At 42.3% G+C, this 21842-nt stretch overlaps 1 protein-coding gene across 1 annotated transcript; it reads left to right on the top strand.

Moving 5' to 3' along the window:
• The first annotated feature begins 4722 nt into the window (after positions 1 to 4722).
• mapk6 (mitogen-activated protein kinase 6) lies at positions 4723 to 20652 on the top strand. Its single transcript, XM_042411961.1, has 8 exons — positions 4723 to 4929; positions 9663 to 10546; positions 10653 to 10970; positions 16593 to 16737; positions 17167 to 17331; positions 17482 to 17677; positions 17850 to 17967; positions 18179 to 20652. Exons 2-8 carry the CDS (start codon positions 10310 to 10312, stop codon positions 19274 to 19276), a joined length of 2277 nt encoding a protein of 758 aa, XP_042267895.1. The 5' UTR covers positions 4723 to 4929; positions 9663 to 10309; the 3' UTR covers positions 19277 to 20652.
• The last annotated feature ends 1190 nt before the right edge of the window (positions 20653 to 21842 follow it).

Genomic DNA, 21842 nt, shown 5'->3' with positions numbered 1-21842 from the left:
GATGCAGAAGTGCCTTAAACCTGCATTCTCTCTATGGCCATCAGGGGGCGACTCCACTGGCTCCGAAAAGAATGGAAAAATGAGACAATTCTCGCTTGATTTATCACCTCAGTAAACAGTTTCCTAATGAGTTTATGGTCTCAATCGCTAGTTTCAAGTCTTCATCAATACAGCATAATGTTCATTTTGTAAATTATTGCCCCATTAAGAGTAAATAGACGATAAAGCAGGATATGCTTTAGGGTGTGGCTACCTTGTGATTGACAAGTTGTTTCCACAGCAGTGTGTGAGATGTTGCAGCATGGATGTATAAAGAGAATTGGATATAGGAAGAGTGCTGGGCTTTGAAGCCAATTTGACATAGTGGCCAAACCGTGTAATTACAGCGTCACGTGATGCTATTGGGCTCACAACCCATGCGAAATGACTCATCAGAATTTGATCCATTTGGTCCGATCATATTTCGAACGTCTAGAAGAGCCGCACGATTGAATCATTTTATCTCCAGCCAGCCTCTAACCAGAGGTCTAAAATGGTAATTTGCCATCTCCAGTGAGCATGCTGCGCACGTTGGGTCCATAGAGCAGGCAGTGTATGTTTTCAGGAAGTGGCTTTTTTGGCTTCATGCACCACTGACCAACTTTCATAGGAATGAACAGGGCCCCGCCTCCGACGCTGTATCCAGTTCTCTTTAATACATACATGTGCTGTAGTTTGACCCTAGGGAGCTCCTCCGCAGTTCCACGCTCCAAATATGGTCACTTCTCATCACTTCTGGCACTAAAAAACCAAGATGGCAATGGTCGAAATGCCAAACTCGAGGCTTCAAAACGGGAGTTCACAAACCAACGGGTGACGTCACAGTGACCGTGTCCATTATTTTTATACAGTCTATGGAATCAGGTTTAACATACTGTAATGCATATTAGTAGATAATACTTAGAGAAAAGTGAGCTAGAAGCACAACATACTGTAAGATTATCACCCCAGTTGTCTAAATAAGTGCGGGCATGCTTCACCAAGCTAATTAAAGCTCCATCTAAATTTACACCAGATTAATTCACGGCCATGCCATCCAAAACTGTCTAAACGACCTGTCAAGATGTAGGAAATTTGGCCAGGACAGTGACTTTAATTACATGTTTGTTATCAGAACCTACTGAGTACGGGTAAACACACAAGCACCAATGTACGGGTGAAAGGTTTCTGCATAAGTCCTGTTAAGAAACCTCCAGATTCCAAAGCGTCTGATCCTCTTACATCACCAAATACCCAGTTTTATCTCTGACCTCATACAAACAAATTCAGTCACATCAAACACACAGAGCGCACAACACACACAATGTCCCTGCCAGATCATTTAATAATTTCTCTGCAGAATATCCAGAGAATTGTATTTTTTTATTATCTGTATGAGGACGAGGAGGAGGCAAACAGGTTACATCACTTCATAGAAAGGATGGCACAATCCTCCCCAACACACACACATGGATATACAAACCGAGCCCTGTAGGTCTTGGGATGCTCCACTCACAGATGGTGAGAGGACAGCAAAGCAAAGGCAGATGGTCCTTTCCTCTCCTCTCCTCTCCTCTCCTCTCCTCTCCTCTCCTCTCCTCTCCTCTCTTCTCCTCTTGATTTTGTGATGTAAAGCAGGTACGCTGGTAAAACAGGTGAAAGATTCAAGCTCTGCAGCCAAACTGGTAACTAGATTCTTGTTGTTCTTCACAATCTGCATTTAATTGCAAAGCAGGCATTTCATTTGGGGCATACTGTTTGCCCATATAAATGTTGTGATGTGAATGAATGCTTTATGTACAGTACAGTAACCTTCACTTCACTTTAGCTCAGAATCCAAAACAGAAAACAGGAAAATTGATTGAAAAGATTTGGAAAGTGATTGATGCATGCATAGAGGAAGACTTGTTGATGCTCAAATGTCTGTTCTGTCATTTATATATTGTTATGATGTTGGATATCTTCTGTTAAACATGGTCAAATTTCCAAAACTTGAGGTGAATGTGTGTAAAATGCTCCCTGCAAGTCAAAAGCCAGGCCTTCAGCCTGCTCTGAACAGTCCATTTGCAACGTTACCTCTACTTCCTCCTCATGATGACGTCAGATAGCCCTTGTGGCTGCAGTTGTTCTATGGATTGTTCATGTTGTCCACTTATGTAATTCAGATCAGACTCAGGCTCAAACATGTACGGATGCATCTTAGAAGTTTCCATTTTGAGTAAAGAACGAGAAAAAGAACCAAAATCTGACTACTATTGTTTGTTTATGTAGCCTCCAGACCTGCTGGAAGTCTGCCGAGGGGCAGTTTCTGGGAGCCAAACAATCAAAACAGAGTGGGCTCATCGACAGGGGGCCCTTAAAGTGACAGGAGCTAAAATAGCCTGTTTGAGGCAGAGCCTAAACTGAAGGGCTACATAATGGGCCTGTATAAGATAAAGAAGGAGTTTTGGACTGTAAATCATGCAAAGATATACTGGTAAAACCCCAGAATATAAATATAGACCTGGAAATGTGCATGTTAGGTCCCCTTTAATATGTACAATTGATGAGCCTGTTAACACTTCAGACCCTCCAGGCGTGCTGGCCACATCCCAAATCTGAAACTAAATCACCAACTGCACGTCACCCTATAAAGGAAAAAAAGAACAAGCTAATTCCAGGCCAGTGTTGGTGGCACTATTGTGTGTTACATAATAATACTGTCACGTCCCACTAACACTCTACCCTAAGAGTAAATCATTTAAACAGCTGAATGAGATCCCATCTGTTCTGGACGTGGACATAACTGTACTGCAGGAGTGTGTGCAGATTTCTTGAGACACTAAAGCTTGCTTTACCTTTGAACGGCGGTGTGTGGACATCCTCTGTGCTGACGTAGGAAGAGAGTGAGATGAAACACCCAGTTCACTCCGAGTTAATGGGTACTGCTGAGGAGGCTTTCTCCACAATATCTGGCAGGGACCAGAGAGATTTAGAAAATAAGTGTCCACATCACACATCAGTTGGATAGCACTGACTATCTGAGCATTTAAAGATAGTCCAGTGAGTTATCACCTATACTGTAATGCAAACCTCTGTGAAACCACAAAAGGATGTCATTATGCATATGTTTGCTCTCTCTTGCACTTCAGACACAATCACAGCGGGGAGTGAACACTTTCTCTGAGCGGGCCTCTTTCACAACGCTGTGAAATACCTGAGTTGTGTGGTCATCTGTGACATGAACGGGGTGTACATGGATAACACAGCTCCTGTAAAGCTCAAGTAGTGGCTGAAGTTAAAGGCAGTGCCTGAATTCATGCTCTGTCTTGATCCATTCTGCACCTTGCCTTCAGGTCCGGTGAGACGGACTGTTACATAAGACCAGCCGCTGTATGGTCACACAGCAGAGGCAGCAGAGATCAGTATTGGTCATACTGGCCGCCAATGACAGAGAGAAGGCCATATTGTGTGTGTAATTTATGTTATATAATGACCTCTCACTGTGCTCATGATTCATTAATTAATGGTGTTTATTAGCTGAATCCAGCATTGCCAATACAGAGTATCCTTCAAATGTATGTTACAGAGTTCGCATGGCAGCGAGCCCACAGGAACACACAGGTTCATGCTGCAGGCATCACAGATCATCAATCAATCTCTTGAATGGGAGCAATAATACAATAATAAGAACGCAGTCAGAGGAAAAGCAAAATATTGGCAAACACAATACCCACAGCTTTGCCCTCATTTCCTCATACGTCCATTTGGGTATTTTGATAACACACAGCTGGTCTAGACCCTGCAGCAGTCTGGTTTAAATATCAAACAAATGTACACGCACACATTTCCTTACAGTGCCAGTCTGTCGAGATGCCAGCAGCAACCTGCCATATGACAGACAGATCAAGATGGAGGAGGGAGTCGTGTCTCACAGGCAGAGTGGCAGACCCAGTGTGATATTGTGAATATGAGAGAACAGACAGACACAAGTTTCAAGAAGGAAAAGTTAGATTTGAGAGGCAGAATGAAAAGCAGAGGAATCAGCACCGACTCTTCTCTGGCATTTGTATAATCACAACTTCATGAACCCCCCGCTGATACTGAACATTACAGCGGTCAATAAAACACCAAGACTCCCCCTTTCAGAGGATGTATTGCACACACATAAAACTGTCTTCTTGCAGAAACGTATATTGTGGACCTCTGGATTTGTAACTTGTGAAAATATATGACTAACAATACTGCATGTGCATGCTCTGTAATATGTTGATTAGCATGCATTTTTCACTTTATTCCAATGTGTTTTAGGGGGTTTTCCTATTCCAAAGAAATGTAGAACATTCACAACCCATTAGGACTGTGTATTCCTTTGATTTAAGATGACATATAAAAAAAAACAAAAAAACCCATGAATCACCAAATTGGATTTGCAAAGTTCTCACCCAGAAACAAGAATGTATTTCAGTCCAGGATACAAAGGATTGGTTATGTTTCTGCTTACAACAGACTAGACCAAAACATGAAGAAAAAAAAGAGAGGATAAGAGAAAAAAAAAACAAAGCAGTGAAAGAGAGAGAGACTGGTGGTGGCAGTGGACTCTAATAGTAGTTAGGTCTGACACACTGACAGGCCAAGCCATACACAGAGCAGTCTCCTCCCCTCTCTGGCCTGGCCTATATTAACTCTCCATGGAGCTCCACCTCACAACCAGAGGCACATGGAGTAGGATAACACACTGCCAAAGCTCTGAGAACACATTCACACACCTACAGATACACGCATTCACTGGACTGCACTGGAACTTCTCCACCTGTCTGTCTGCCCTGTCGGACCAGCAGTGTTGGATATACAGCATATACATTCTCCTGGATGGACTATTAACTTCTGTACCATGTTGCTTCATGTCGGCTCAGCAGAATTTCAAGCTGGGTAAGTGGCAATAACTGGTGAGATGTCATTTTTTTATAAAAAGCGTGTGTTTTTTGCCGAGAACTCACAAGCAAATATTTTAAAAAAGAGACCAGGTGAAACATAAAAGAACAGGTATTATATGTCTTGTCATAGCAATGCAGGAATGGGGCGACGCACTCAGATGCTCTGTAGGTGAAGTGTCAATGTATGTGTGTGTGTGTGTGTGAGAGAGAGAGACAGAGAAAGAGTCATACCACTATCACCAACAGATGAACACAGGTAAACGGCGTCACACAAGGGACACTGTGCTAAACAAACACGACCCCTGGATTGCAAGAATTCAGTGTTTGTTTTCTTTTTGACCTATAGAGCATTGACGTAATACAGCACTAACAGTAACTGTGAGTGACAGTTAAAGACGCCACTGTAATCAGCTAAATTACATAGTCAAATGTGTTGGGTTAAGACATGATGTCAACTGTCTGTATCTTAATGGAGGCCTGCAGCAAGGACTGTTGTAACCCCGGTGGAGAAACATTGTTAGGTGATAAGAGGGCAAATTCAAATGATAAAAGCAGTTAAATGTGAGGGAATTATCTTTTCAGATCAACAGGTAGGTCAAGATACAGTGCGCAGCTTTCCATTCTGACCCCCATTCATTCATCAACAGCAGAGGGCAAAATGCAGTCCCAATACACACCTCATCTTATAGATCTGATTCTTAATTATTTGTGTAGCTTTAGAATCAATCAGCGACTCCTGTGAAAGGATTTTTTTATGAGGTTTTATGGGAGATAATAAATGAGCAATAATGTTTAAGACACTCATGAAAAGAGTTTTTTTTTTTTTTTAATTTTTTAAAAACATTTAGTTTCTGAGTTGTGGGAGATGTTGAGTCTGTCAGCGGGGCCCATGTCAAAAAAAGATGACATGGGCTTCAAACCCCAATCAGAAAACACGTGCAAAAGATTTCACCAAAAGAAGTCTTTGCATGTGACCTCTGACCTTCAAATAGTGGAAAGGAATCAAAACTTAGTAAAGTAACATGTCATTTGTAGGATTTAACATCATGTGAACGCAAAATCAATGAATAAATGGAAAATAGACAATCTTCATACGTTGGTTTTATTCAAACAAACAATAAAAATGCAGACCTTAAACACAGTATAGTATATCTCAGCAACCTAAAAAATAAAGAAAGGTTCTACTGCATTCATAACTTCTTTATTCTCTAATCCTATAATATTAGAATTATAGTAAGCCAATATTATTACATAACTTCCCTATAAACATACTGTATACATGAGACAAATATCATCTCAAACTGTCACTATCACCTAAATCCCTAAAAGAGTAGCATATGAGAGACACAGAATATCATGTGTTTTCTCTTTGACCGACAACACGAGACAATAACTCTCCAAGTCTGTCGCATCCCGTAACAGTCCGCATGCAGTTATGGTCTCCATCGCAGAGCCCATCCCGGCCTGTGAGAGGCATCTGCATTCTCGGGCACATGGGCTCTCACATGGTCTGCCTGCGGATGCTGATGTAGACCGCTGCGACTGTGATGCTGCTGCCTACCCGCCCCATCCGTCCGTCCATTCACAGCATCCACACTGAGGGAGGACCAGGCGCTGTGCAGGACACCAGTCGCAATCTGAATGAGGGATGTGAACAGAGGAAAATAGGGCATCCATTGATATCTCGACTTTTGTTTTGTTACGGGATAAATAAAGCCTCGTGTGGATGTGTGATGTGAGGGCGGGCCGCTAAAAGAGAAAACACCCTGCGCATCTCGGTGCCAGATGGACTTTCTAAATCCGCAAGACGCAGTGAGTGACCTGTCCGGGGGATTTTTGTCACTGACACGACTAATGCAATACTGTGAAATAATCTGACAACAACATTTAATGCCAGCGAGGGGCAAAAACAACTAGTGGAAAACAAATCGTGGGCCAATACGGAAAACAACAGCCTATTTGCAGAGAGGAGACAAACAACAGCTGCTGTATGGAAAAACAGAAGAAAGAAAATGAGCAGACTGTAGCATGGTCAGGCCTAGATAGCTCCAGATTTTCTATTACGCTCGAATGATTATTTGAAGAAGACAAAAAAATAAACAGCTGCAAATAGAAAAGAAAAAAAATTAGATATGCCAACAGTTCAGGTAAGGTGCCTGGTCTGCAACATTTTTGTGTATCCTGCGATTATTTTAGCACTCCTTATGGGATATAAAGTGTTGTTTTCCCCAAGCAGGGAGCATTCAGTTAATATTTTAAGGAGGCTGCAAAATATCTTACAATCAGTGACAGCAAAAACAGTTAAAACAAACATCTTTCCTCCATTTCTTTCTAGGCTACACTAGGCTATGCCCATTATTAGTAGGCCTAATAGCAGTCAGCTGCTGCTGAACTTTGAAAGTGCTGTATAGATGAAGAAGATTATAGTTTTCGTGTTGTTTGCTGCTAGTATTAGTGGCATTTGTAGCCTGTTATCATAATTCAAGCCATACACCTACAAATAATGAGCTGGATTTTGAATCTACCGCTGTCACGTGATCTCCGACTGCAAACTAACGTTTTGAATGACTCCTGTTGCTTTGAAATGCCACTCGGAAATCCAAATGTTGTATTAAAAAAACGACCAGTCGCGTAGTCCGGTGTTCTCTGTTAATGATATAGCTTTCTTACATAACACAGTCTATTATAATATATAACGTGAGAATGCCAAAAATATGCACTGCACTGCTTAAAGTAGCTTCAGTTTTGTCTTTTGTTTTATTTTACAAATCAGTCAGACTGGTTCATACTGCTGTGGCAAAACAATCTGGCATTATGTATAAGCTGATCAAGGTTTTATTTAACTTATCAAAAGCAAAAACACACAATAATCAAACAATAAATAAAAGTTAACCACCAGATTAATTAGCTAAATTAAAACAAAATAAAAAGTATCTCTTCAACCATCAGTTGGTGACATTACATGAGGTTAAAATCTATGCAATTCATGTACTCTACTGTTTATTTGTATTATATTTTTATTAGTGTTGAGAATATTCAAAAAACTAACAAGGTTATTACAAAAAATATGAGAGAGAATAAGAGGAGTAATGTCTCTTGGGATGTGGAAAATACTTATAAAATACAAAAGAATATATATGTAAATTAATGTAAATAATATAGCTTGAATTAAATTGGTGATTAAGATGTAAACTCAGGTTAATAACCACATCAAGTTAATTTACTGCATCTAAGATAGTACTATTGTACTTAGTGCGTCCCTGATGAACTCGGTGAACCTGAGAATGATTACAGAGTATTATCTATATAACTGGGAATGATAGTAAAAAAACATAAAAAAATAATAATCAACAGTAACAATTAGTTAAGAATAGTTAAGAACTGAGGAACTTGTAATAGGCTAATAAACAATACATTACATGACAATAAGTACATTAGCATTACAGACAATACCATTTAATAGATACATTATCTGTGCTCATAGTGGTGGTCTCACGTGGTGGGGATTTCCTTTTTTCTGTTTTCACTTTCTTAATTGTACACATGTTCATATACAGAGGAACAAACAGATACATAGACAATAGAAAACAAAAAAACAAAAATTATTATTAAATATTATTATTATTATTATTTAATCTTATCTTGACTAAAATATAGCATTACACCAAACATGTATTTCAAAATACATCTTAAAAGTTATTTTTTTTAGAAAGTGACATATTTCCTACAGTTCCTGAAGGCGGCATCGTGACGTCAGCACCGCCTTTTATAGCTCTGCCCAGCCTAAATGGCGATTGCAACAGATCCGCAAAGCTCGGGGAGCGGAGCGCACTCAAACCTTAGCTGGGTTTGATTAAAAATAAAAACACACCAATGCGACAAATAAGGACTGTAAGTACCGTCTCTTATGTCGATTCTTGTCACTATTATTTACATTATATGTCGTTCTAGCGTAGATTAGCGGTCGTCTTACGCGGTTTAACCGACGTCGGCTTTGTGCTGCTTAGCGCCAGGAGAGCTGTACCACGTAGTCAGGAGCCTCCGCCAACAACGACTCCTTTGTTCGCGGTATCGGTGGGTTTTCATTATAACGATGTGCTTGCTGTTTATGAAACAGGCCGTGTGTTAAGATCTTTGTTTCCTACGTATCACTTGGTGTATGTGTGTGTTAGCGGGTGGCCATGTTTATGTGATAAATTAAAAGCAACTCGACGTCTGTCAGTAGCTTGTCAGCTTTACAGTTTAGCTTCCATTCCTGGTTCCTTTCCGCCAGCCGGTCACAGACACCAAAGGCCAAAAAAATAGGCGGCATGAGCGTGTAAAACTCGGATTAAACGCTTCGTTTTTTGTCTGTAACGGTTTCCAAGTATCCTCGCCGGTGTTAATCGTAGCTAAACGTCTATGGGATTTCTCACAATTTTATCGATACCCAGAAACCGGACAGCAAGCGCTTAAACGGGCGGGGGAGGGGTTAGTTTCCATTGATGACACCACGTTTAAACAGAAGCCGGTGAATGAGACGGGTTGTTTTTTTTGTCTGTTATTGTTTTTATGAATTCCGAAACTCACCATAAGGGTGAGGTATGACCAGATTAGTTTTGAAATGTCAGGTTGAAACAATAAAAAAAAAAAAACCGGTGTAGAATAGCCAGAGGGAATTTAGTCACGTTTGTATCCTGTATAGTTTGTTTTCTTACCCTGTTTGTTCTGTTTTTTCTTGTCTTTCAGGTTATACCCAACTAAAATGGAGGATTTCGATTGCGACTGTGGCGAGCTTGAGCCACCTGATCATTGAGGGTGAAAAATTACCTTGAAGACTTAAGGCCAGACTCATTTCAGTTTTGTTTTAATCAGGTGACAGGAAAATTTATACAGATAGATAAATAAATACAAAAAAAAACAAATATATACATACACACACATACACACACAACAGTGCATTTTGGCACATTTCATATGAAGCTGCTCAGGACCAGTCATACACTGAATGTACCTGCACTGTGAGGATGCAACTACGTGCTTTTAGAGTTTAACATAGTTCAAGTGCTTTTTAATTGGCCTCAACATCCATTCCATTGAAGTTTATAAACACTAGTCTACCAACAACTTTTTTTAAAAATTTTCTCTCCTTAATCCAAGATGGAAAGAAAGTTTGACTACACAATAGTGTCCCGCATCTGACAGTGACGTCTAGACAGGGGTCAAGGGGGACTTGGTAGTCATCTGTACAGGGGTCAGTTAGCTCAGCCGTTGAAGCAGTGGCTGATAGCTTATCTATCACGTTAATCCTCCTGCTTGTGTTAGCATTGGACTTTAATAGGCAAGAGACCAAATATTAGAGACAGGAGCTTGGTGTAAAAGCCAAAATAGTCATCATGGCAGAGAAGTTTGAGTCACTGATGAACATCCATGGCTTCGACCTGGGTTCTCGCTACATGGACTTGAAGCCTCTGGGCTACGGAGGGAACGGACTGGTGTTTTCTGCAGTTGACACCGACTGTGACAAACGTGTAGCCGTGAAGAAAATTATCTTGACCGATCCCCAGAGTGTGAAGCACGCCCTCCGGGAAATCAAGATTATCAGGCGCCTCGACCACGACAACATAGTCAAGGTTTGTATTTATCCTCTTACAGGATTATGGAAGAAAATGGGAAGGAGTTTAAGTGAGCTAGTGTCCAACACACTTTCAGAATTGACCGTTTCTTCTCGTCATCCAGGTGTTTGAGACATTGGGACCCAACGGTCGTAGGCTAACAGAAGACGTGGTGTCCCTGACAGAGGTCAACTCGGTCTACATCGTGCAAGAGTACATGGAGACCGACCTGTGTCAACTGCTGGAGAGGGGCCTTCTGTCTGAGGGCCATGCCAGGCTCTTTATGTACCAGCTCCTCAGGGGCCTCAAGTACATCCACTCCGCCAATGTGCTGCACCGGGACCTCAAGCCGGCCAACCTCTTTGTCAACACAGAGGACCTGGTACTGAAGATCGGGGACTTTGGTCTAGCCCGCATCATGGACCCCCACTACTCTCACAAGGTAGGACCCGCGTCCAAATAGCTGTTCAAGTCAGTCTTGTATTTGTGGAAAATTTGGAATATGATTTTTTTTTTTAATGGGGTTCTGTAACATGAGAAACGCTGCATTGACCAGAGTTCTAAGAAGAGCAAACATAACAATGTTTGCACACTTTTCCGCCAAAGGATGAGTGCTTTGGTGCTCTGACACGTGATGTTTACGTTGTTGCTCAGTAATGCGGCGCTCCCCAGGGTGACGCAGTTTTGCAGCAGGAAGTAAACAAGACGGGATGTGGTTCTGTGAGGTAACGCCTCTGTTTCCCTTCTCAGGAGAACCGAGGCTGTGGAAAACACAACCCTGGGAACTATTTTCTTTTTCCATTTGCCGGAAGGAGTATATACAATTACAAGAGAAAACAAGGTCAATTCATAGTCTTAATATTAGGCCCGGGACAACATACTTGTCACTCAATTCGATACTATCACGATACTTGGGTGCCAATTCAATATGTATTGCGATTCTTTCGATTTTATTCGATTAATTTTTGATATTACGTTTATTTTGATTTTTTGTTTACTTTTTTAACTCTAGATGAAATAGTTGAATCACACACTTCTTGAGACTTATCTGTCATTAGGATTATCACTTCAGAGGTCAGTAGGCCATAGACCAATACAGAAGTCTTCTCCCTGTAAGTTACTGTTATAATGAAATAAATCAAAGTGGAACCACTGGTGCTTTTATCCAGAGGTGTTGATGTAGTTGCTCTGAGCTTGAAGCTTCTAGTCAACAGGTCAGACAACAACAGTTAGCAGAAAGTGCCGATGCTAAGAGGCTAACTGTTTAGCTCCCAGGCTAACTGTTACCCGTTATTATGTTTTTATAGCTCAGGAATCAACGTGGCGATTAAAAAAAACAAACAAAAAAAACGCAATACTTAAGTTGATTTTTTTGTTTGTTTGTTTGTTTCCCACCCCTACTTAATATACAAATCAATGGATTACTGCAAATATTTGAATGTTGGCAGTTCAGCCTTTATCCTTCATTGGCTTCATAATCACGAAGGCCTGAGGCTACAGCGAATTTGTTTTGGACATGCTTCATTAAAACGCATAAAGACTAATATCTGAGAGTATGTGTTTTCCTTCAGCTCCATTTGCAGGAGGTCATCGCTCCATTTTCACGCCCAGGAATTATCGTCAAGAAAATTAGGTCTTAGAAAAGGCTTTTTTTCTTTGCGTTACAGCTTTCTTTTCTCTGTGTTTTTCTCATCGGACGCCAGTATAATTCAAACTCAGGCATTAAAAACCAGATGTTAACACACCAAATGTTGAACATGCACATTTTTAACACTTGCTATAAACTTGTACTTTGTTGTTGTGAAGCAGTGTAATGGTGGCAATAAAGTAGGTTGCTTTTTGTCTTTTTAGTATGAGAAGAGTATGGATCACCCTGTGTAATTGTAGCCAGGTGGAAGGTCTGCATTGCCCCGGTGTGTTTCTGTCACCTTATAAAGGGATGAGGAAATTCGTTTGAAGGCCATATGGTGTCGTGATGTGTTGAAAATCTAGGTTGGAAAGTCTGTCCCTCTCTCTCTCTCTCTCTTTCTGTAGCTGCTGGATCTCCTTAGAGCACTGAGGCAGTCAGATGCTTACACGTGTCTCAGATTAGTCATTGGCGGGTCTGAAGTGGGCTCACGTGATGTGATCCTCTGGCTGGCACAGCCTCATTCATATCCCTTACACAGCCCATATCCTGCCACATCTCACACACCACGCTGACACTGACGTGCACACACTTGTTTACCAGAACAGCTCATTTCCAGCACACCACTACTATGTTTTAAGAAGTCTAGTCATTTTCAGCTCTGACTTCTGTATTCTCACATGAGTCATATCTTGGGTTGAGACAATAAGTCTTGTCTACAATAGGAAGAGGAAGGCGAGGGGAAGAAGTGAGAGTTTCTCACAGTCACTGTAGCCACCCACCCAACATTACTGCACTCCTCCCTTGCATCAGGGTTTGCCATGTGGGCTTTTTTCCCTCTATATAAGCAGTTTTTCCTGATGGGAAACATGCAGGCAAGTGGGTATTGAAAAGCTGCTTGGCTGGGGTCAGCTCTCTTGTGTTAGACTATTGTCTGCTCTAGTGCTGCAGCAGACTACTGCTGCTGAGTTTTTGTCAAGGATACAAAATGCTGTAGTCAGGCTGTGACCCCCGCTCTCATGTCCATATAGCGTTGCTGTGTTTTGTCTGTCTCTACTATGATAACAATAGCGGTGTGGTGGGGGGAGGGAAGAACGCTGATATCTCCACAAGCCACTTTTTAATGGCACCATCTGACAGAACGTGTGTCTGGTGTCTCTGACCAAATGAGGCTTGTTTAGAATGAACCCATCACTCCCAAACAGCACTTAAGTGTCCAGCGGAGTGTGGAGGCGTAAAAAAAACAATCAGTTTCAGTGTTGGCCAGACATTAGGGAACGATCAATGGAGGCAAATCTGCTTTCACAACCACCCTCAGCTCATCGCTGGCCGGGTGAGGCACAGCAGCTGGGTGCATGTTATTTGAATAACGTTGTTTCTAAATAAAGAAGCGCTCCTTGCCAGTGAACGTCATTTTCTGGCGTAGTTTGATGAACGTGGTATCTAGATTCAGTGTATGAGTCGTGGAGGCAACAGGCATTTGTTTCACCTTTTCCCTACCACATTCCTCCTTTTCTGCTTGGTTTTTAATTTAAAAAAAAAACAAAGGCTTGTGATTCCCTTCAGGCTTTAATTAATCCTGCTTGGCTTTGACTTGAGTATGCTGAACAAAGCTTGTCAGGAGTACCTGTTTTTCTGCGCTATCTTTCCTTTGTTCTGAGAAAGTAAGCCGATTCACCCGTGTGAACTTTACGGTCGGCCCTCGTGGTGGCCCAGGATCAAGAATGACAAGAATTCACGTGCAGTCATCCAGCTTCCAGAGGCCTGACTCCCCTCCTTTTCCCAGCCAGCTCTTTGTCTTGTTGTGGGAGCCTCGCTCAAGGCCTTATTTGAAGCTCGGTCTGAAGCCTGTGTTATTTCCAGAAGTAGTCCACCCTTTTAACAAGAGAAAGAAAGAATACTGAGGATATAACACTTAAGGTTTAGAATAGCTTTAGGAAGCCATTTTGGTTGTAAACAAAGCTCACTTTGGCTGTAAGATAGCGTAATGTATTTAATGTTTGCCTTAGCGAAGTGATATCACTTCTGTTCACATGTTTTTAGAGCTTCTAGAGCTCACAAAGTTAATAAACCATTTACCAGGTCTAGAAGTTTTCTTTTTAAAGAGGACTAAAAGTGCAAGACAAAACTTCTGGATGTCGAAAATGTCTGTTTGCATGTTAGTATAAGTCATAGTAGTTGTACTAATGTAAACTTGGAAAAGCCTTGGATGTAGGATCTTGTGTCTGCCATTGGCTCTGTATAAAATTCAGTAATTTGAGATGCTCTAAAGATAACAACCGAGACGTTTTCAGGAATGTTATAAGGGTGGGGGGGGGTTTGATGGGTTCACCGAGGTCCTTTCTGCCGCGCAAGCATCCTGCTCAACACACAACTCCAAGCCACAACTGCAAGAACACACACATACACACACATTTGACCCAATTATTGAGCCAGGAACAGGCCCGTCTGGCAATGGATTTCACCAGATCCAAGAAGAGAAATACTGTGGAGTCAACTTAAGGCTTAATTGAAGTCAGAGAGGTGGTTTTTTTTTTTTGTAACTTACACTAGTTTACCATGTGTCAAATGAATTATGGCATGTAATTGAAATAGTGTATTGATTTTAAATAATGTATTGATTAGGTCCGTGTGTCTTGTATGTTGTGAGACTGCAGTGAAGCTCCACTTATTCTCTATTTTTAGTCCCGTGGTTTGCCGGTGAAATGATCGGTGTGTGTGTGGATGTTTGGGTTAAAAACTGAAATGCAGTCGGTGCCAACAAGGAAATCTTTATCATTATATTCTTCAGTCACCAGTTTCTGTGAAGCAGCGCAGCTTCATCCTGGAAAAAAAGGAGGCCGGGTCGGGGGATGAGCTCTGCACCAACCACCTTTAGTGACATCTGGTCAGACCTGCTAAAGGTTGCTGTGACTAACCACAGCCTGACACACTGAAAGAGCCTGTTATGAGTCACTAAATGTCAGCCTGTTCTGATCTAGATCAGGTGGTTAAGTTATTCACTGACTGCTGTCAGTGGTTATTGAATCGGTTGATGCCTGTGTGTCTGTCTTTGTGGCTCTCACTTAGAAACGAGTGAAAATAGATTTGAGCTGAAAATGTTCACCTAATGCACTTTATGCCCTCAGCTGGTAGTCAAACTCTAATCTGCTCCTCTTTAGTTCAGAGTCCATCGCACACGGAATTGTCCTTACGCAATGACCCGACTCTCTTTCAAGCTAATCTACATCTGTTGCAATACTCAGCTAAGCTGGTTGCATGTTTTTTCTCTACGAAAACCACAATAATATCAGTTCAGACGATTTAGTAGTAGTTTCTCAGAATGGGTGTAGACCCACCGTAGCAAGTTTCAGTCAGTGGGTGTGATCTGTTTGTGTGTATGTCACTGCTTTGTAATTCCCCCTCGACCTCTTTACAAGCTCCTTGGTGAAAGCCACTGCGCTCAGACTCAAACAGATTAGTCGGTTACCTGATGGCAGGGGTTATAGCTACACTTGGCATGGCGTGTCATTTATAGGCCCATCAAAACAAGGGCGTGTAGAGCAGCGATGCACTCCGGGATCGCGTGACATCAAGTATTTGCAGCTAAATTAGGGCAGAAACAGGAGCCCGGCTGAGTGGTGAGCCGACCATTTTGGTCTCTCCACAAACTAAAACTGTATGAGGTGTGGGGTAGAGAGAGAGAGAGAAGGGCAGTGAGGGTGTTGTTTTACCACCTCCCCTCCCCCAGTGTCCCAGTGTACACACACACAGGTCAGTTTCCTTTGTGTTCGGTGTCCTCCTAGCCAGGCACTGTGTGAGAGTGGAGTGCAGATTGGTGTCACTGGTGTGCCGGTGTGTGTGTGTGTGTGTGGCAGCGGGGGATTATCCGGCTCTCTCAGAGTGCTGACAGGGCCCGCACGTGTCTGATCTCTCCCTTTTCATCTGTCTTTTCTCTCTCGGGTCTTTGTCTCCTTGGTGTGCTGCGTACGTGACCAGCACAGAGCAGGTCCGTCAAGGAGACTGCACGGGGGTTATGAAGTTTTAGCATGCACCAGAAAGCATGGTTTGTTCTGGGAACTCTTGTCAACAGCAGTGCTGTGCGGCAAAATGTTGAGGCATATAAAATAAAGGTGAACTTTTTAGTTTGGTTTTGAGCAGACTTTGGACAAATATGGTTGAGAGTAAGGCTGAAACTGAAAGTTTAATTACTGATTAATCATTGATTATCTTAAAAATGTTCACTGTTTCCCAAAGTAACAGTCCATTACCCAGAGAGTTTACTATCACAGAGAAACTGTCTTTAAAAATGACTCAAAACAATTAATGAATTATCAAAATAGTTAGAGATTAATTTTATCAATCGATTAATTGCAGCAGCTCCAGCTCAGAGTCATACTTCCTTGTACCGTTTTTGACTCGGGTCCCTTTATACATGTCTGGTCTCCTCTGTTACAGGGTCATCTCTCTGAAGGTCTGGTCACCAAGTGGTACAGATCTCCTCGCCTGCTGCTCTCTCCAAATAACTACACCAAAGCCATCGACATGTGGGCCGCCGGCTGCATCTTCGCTGAGATGCTCACAGGGAAAACCCTCTTTGCAGGTAAATGTTGACTCTTTTATGTCTGACTCACTGTTACACCTCCATGTAGAAATATACTGGCAAGTAGCGTTTGAAGCAGGCCTGGTGACAGTGAGTGTAGGTCTGATGAAGCATATGGTCCATCCTCCTAGTAAAAATGTGTTTATTCAAAACAGACAGGAGATATGCCCAGAGTGAGTCCTGCTTGTACTGTCCTTTTATGACTTTCATTTGCAAATCCAGTTGGATCTGGGAGAGATGGTTGTTTCTACATTTGTAGACTGGGTTTTTTTTTATCCTGTTGAAACTGCCTTGAGCCGAACACAAGGCAAATAACATTGCTGTTCTCATGATCTGCTGCCACGCTCAAAACAAACTCACTTATGCAAATGTTTAGTGTTGTGTAACTCTTCTAAGAAAGCGCCTGATGTTGTATTTCTGGTGTTCCAGGGGCCCACGAACTGGAGCAGATGCAGCTGATCCTGGAGTCCATCCCTGTGCTAAGAGAGGAAGACCGACAGGAGCTCAACAGCGTCATCCCCGTCTTCATCCGCAACGACATGTCCAAGCCTCACACACCGCTGGCCAAGCTGCTGCCTGACGTCAGTCCACAGGGTGGGTGCCACTTATTCAGTCGGTTATTCATTCACTCAATCATTCAGACAAAAGACAGGGGTCAGGGTCACATCTGTCACGCATCACATCTCGTGTTTCCTGCATGATAAACTCATCGTCATCCCTCCCTGCTCTCTTTTCTCTCTGCAGCTCTGGATTTCCTGGAGAAGATTCTGACCTTCAACCCCATAGATCGTTTGACTGCGGAGGAAGCCCTGGCCCACCCCTATATGGCTGACTACTCCTTCCCCCTAGACGAACCTGTCTCTCTGCACCCCTTCCATATCGAGGACGAAGTAGATGATATCCTGCTCATGGACCAGAGCCACAGTCACACCTGGGACAGGTATGCTCGCTCTCTCATTCCCTCTCCCACACCTGCTCTCTGAACAAACTCGGAGGTGGACAGATTATTTTTTCCTACTCAGACATTTTTCTTGTGAGTTTCAGTGGAGAATAGTTTGCTGTCTAAACAGTTATAATGTTTGTATACTAAAGTCTCTTTTATTCTCTATCAGGTATCATGAGAGCCAGCTGTCAGAGGCTGACTGGCACTTACACAGCACCCATGACCCAGATGAAGTTCAGGTGGACCCGAGGGCCCTCTCCGATGTAACAGATGAGGAGGAGGTCCAGGTGTGTTTACACATTCTTTACACATCCGCATACAGCCCAAATGTGAAGATTCACAGTTAAATAAATACAGTGCTCTAAAAAGAAATCACAAGTACAGAAAATAGTTTTTAGTGTTATTAAATACACATCTTGCACTGGATGTAAACAGAAACATGCTTGTCAAAAGATAATGAGATAACAAGAGCTAAAGGTGTCTGTCGTCTGTTTCCAGGTGGATCCTCGTAAATATGCTGATGGAGACCGGGAAAAGTTCCTGGATGAGCCGTCCTTCGACTACTCCACTCTGTTCCCGCCAGAGCGATCCTGGCAGGACGACCATCACGAGAACAAATACTGTGACTTGCAGTGTAGCCACACCTGTAACTACAAGGCCGTGTCCCCCTCCTACCTGGATAACCTGATCTGGAGGGACAGTGAGGTCAACCACTACTACGAACCCAAGCTCATCATCGATCTCTCCAACTGGAAGGAGCAGCAGAGCAAGGAAAAGGCTGACCGTAAGGCCAAGAGCAAGTGCGAGAAGAACGGGCTGGTGAAGGCCCAGATCGCGCTGAAGGAGGCCGAGATGACCCAGAGTCCGGTGGAGAAGGACCGAGAGCAGGAGAAACATCAGACACAGCCCCAGAGCCAGCAGAACCAAGGCTTTGACTTTGACTCCTTCATCGCGAGTACCATTAAACTGAGCCTGCAGCCGGAGCCCTGTCAGGAGGTGGCCCTGCTAAGCGAGGTGGGCCTCCTGAACGAGCTCAACTCTTCCGTCTCCCAGCTGGAGGCTTCCCGCTCAGGCTCCATGTCCAAGTCCATAAGTCAGGAGAAAGAGGAGAAGTGCCTGGTTAACCTCGCCCAGTTAGGTGGCGGAGGAGTGCTGGGAGTCGGCGGCGACAGCGCCTGGCCCGCTCACCCCTGGGAGAGCTTCGGCTCCGGGGAGACTCTCGGCGAGAACGGCTGTTTGATAGACGAAGCGTGCTGGGACATTCGCAAAGAGGACCACTTCCAGAAGGAGAGCACTTACACCAGCTACCTGGACCGCCTGTTCAGCCGGAAGGAAGAAGGGGTCGGAGAGACCGTGGCCAGCCCGGAAACGGAGCCCTCGGAGGGGAGGGAGAGAGAGTTGGACGAGAGCTTCCTCGGCAGGAACACAGAGATTGTGCTCAATATGCAGCTGGACTCTCTGGCCCTGCCTGGCTTTGACAGCACCGATGACTTGCCTCTAAAATCCATCCAGGCGTCCCTCACCCCCTGCGCTGTCAAATGCTCCCCACAGATCGCCCACAAAACATACAGCAGCATCTTCAAGCATCTTAATTAAAGAAATATATATCCTCCCTCACAGTGCAAAATCTAGGCAGATTTGTTTTTATGTTGTTTTTTTAATAATATGGTATATTATTGTACTTGAATCATTTCATACCTTTTTTTATTACAGTTACTTTTAATTTTTTTTTTTTGTTTTTGTTTTTTTTAAGAGTTGAGATGGGTGATTTATTATATTTAAGGAGTTTTGGTCATCACTCTGAGCCTTGATCACCAGGCCTTCATGGGTTAATGTCTACGCCCTCATTGCTAAACTGGCATGTCACTCACACACTTAAGTACTGTAGACGAACAGAGAGCAGGAGAGAAGTTGCTAGAAGAAAGATGGACAGGCGGGAAAGGATTTAAGAGACGTTTGGCTGTAGGGTGCGACATGAGGAAGGATGGTAGACGATAACATTGCTGTAGGCTTTTAAAGTGCTTTCAAACAGCCTTTCCTGGGACGGGATACACGAGAAAAAAAATGGGGATGGGTTGTCTTGTTTTGTTTTTTTTTTATTATTATTTCTCAATTATGACTTTATAACATTTTCCCCAAAAGAAAGCTTCCTTTATAACCCTTTCATACTGTAAATCTGACACATGATGCCAGCAGCAACCATTATCGTAGGCGTTAATGTAAATGTGTTATCTACCTCAAGGTAACAGCCGCGAGAGACACTCGAAGCCGCACTAGTGCTTTACACACATGACCATCCTCATACCATGAAATGAAGTGGTCGCGTAGATGAAATCTGTCTCACTTTAGCATTTAACATAGTAAGGTGTTTCAGTAATCATTATTTATTTCTAGCAGATGTGCGATATTTATTTTATCAAAATGTGTTATTTCAATGTGATTGTTGAAGATTGAGGAGTTGGACAGACTTCCATTTTTCATTTCGGCACTATATGGGCGTGTAAGTGTTCCTTTTTTGTTTTTATGGTAGGATGCAAAATTCATCTGTTATGTTCTAAAAGAAGTTGAGGCTTTCCATTTTCCATCAATATCGTCCTAATGGATATCATTCTTTTTGTTCTTTTTTTTTTTTTTTTTTTTTTATTTATAGGTGCATTCTGTCTTTAGTGGAAAAACTGCTTTATGGTTTAAAGAAGCACCTAAAAGTCTTAATTTTTTATCTAAATGTAATGTAAAAAAAATTGCGTGCATGGAGGTAAGAGAAAGGTACATTAAAAGTAAAGTTAATGGTGAGTATAATGTACGTCAGTTTTAATTGTACGTTTTTTGTTAAATTTCTATGTACTTTTTCCAGGCAAGCATGATGAATTAGGTTAAGGTGTAGCATGTAGAACACATATGAACTTTTTTTTTTTGTAATCATTGGTTCCCCTGTTCTACAAAATATCTCAAAATAAAATTACTGGCAAAGAGTTTGGTCTCCTTCTCTTCTTTCTTCATGGTCAGGGATGGCTCTCTGCCTCAGTTAAGTGGTGTTTTTGTAACTTGAATTTTGTATGACGACGCAGCCATGAGATCCTTGTCGGTGGAGAAGTGCTGACCACGGAGCTGCCACCTCCACCTTTTTTAATGTGCACGTAGGCAGACTGAATTACACTGCGAGTGCCGGGGACACGGGCTTTGAGCCACCGGCTAAATGTAGCTCTGGCTACCATATATTAGGGCTGTCGTCTTGGCGCAGAGATTCCCACCTGCTTTTTAGGTATAAAACAGTACAGAGAGAAACAAGCAGGATTACATAACAGACGTCTAAAGTTTCACACTTGGCTTTGCCTGTCTTGCAATAGTCACACTTCTTGGCTTGTCAACAAGCTTGTGATGCCATTTCATGTCCCAATACAAGCAGCCCAGTGTATTTACCAACTTCTCTAATTGCATTAGCAAGAACCTGATGACATCCAATTGTGTGGAAACTATGGGTTTCCCCACGTCATAGTGGCCTTTTGAAAGTCCCTCTGACAGCCCATTTTTGGTTTAATCACACAGTGTAGTGTGGTGTCGCATTTTCACCACAAGAAAAGGCTTTTTTGATAAGTAAAGGGTATTATTTGCTCAATAAAGCATATGATCTCTGGGGTTCCTGTAAATTATATTCTTCAGTGCTGAGGTAGCAAGATCTTTTAATGTCAAGATAAATTGCTTTCTGTACCAAAATTTGTAAAGGGGTTTAGTAAATGATTTGTGTCAGATACCTTAGATATCTTGATGGATAAATGTTTGGGTATATGAGCCAAAAACACTGGATCATATTGCACATAATTATCTGAGACTGCTGTCACTTACACTTGAAGTGAAAGCAGTAATTCCAAGCTACAAAAATACTCCATTACATTACATTTAAGTAAAAGGTGCTGCTTTCAAAAATGCTACATAAGTAAAAGTCTTAATTTTAATGTGGTTGGTTGAGTTGGAGCCAGTTTTAACTACTTCATAAACAGTTGGGTAGTTAGATCTGTAACAATGCATTATAGTTTATAATAAAGATACTAATTACCTGCTTTTGTATGATCTGAATCTGCAACTATAGCTGTCAAATATGTAAAATATAATTTTTCCATAGTACCATCCCTAATGTAGTACGTTTATATGTATAGTACACATA

This window comes from Thunnus maccoyii, chromosome 1, assembly GCF_910596095.1.
Source record: "Thunnus maccoyii chromosome 1, fThuMac1.1, whole genome shotgun sequence".
Classification (NCBI taxonomy): Eukaryota; Metazoa; Chordata; class Actinopteri; order Scombriformes; family Scombridae; genus Thunnus; species Thunnus maccoyii.
Note: the sequence above shows the minus strand (reverse complement) of the source record. Positions and strands in the feature narration are given on the sequence as shown.

What these genes read in the sequence shown, in the direction of transcription:
- mapk6 (XM_042411961.1), top strand. Translation starts at nt 10,310, where the DNA reads ATGGCAGAGAAGTTTGAGTCACTGATGAACATCCATGGCTTCGACCTG. An exon ending in CACAGTCACACCTGGGACAG is followed by an intron (nt 17,678 to 17,849) that starts GTATGCTCGCTC and finishes ATTCTCTATCAG; the next exon opens with GTATCATGAGAGCCAGCTGT. An exon ending in CAGATGAGGAGGAGGTCCAG is followed by an intron (nt 17,968 to 18,178) that starts GTGTGTTTACAC and finishes GTCTGTTTCCAG; the next exon opens with GTGGATCCTCGTAAATATGC.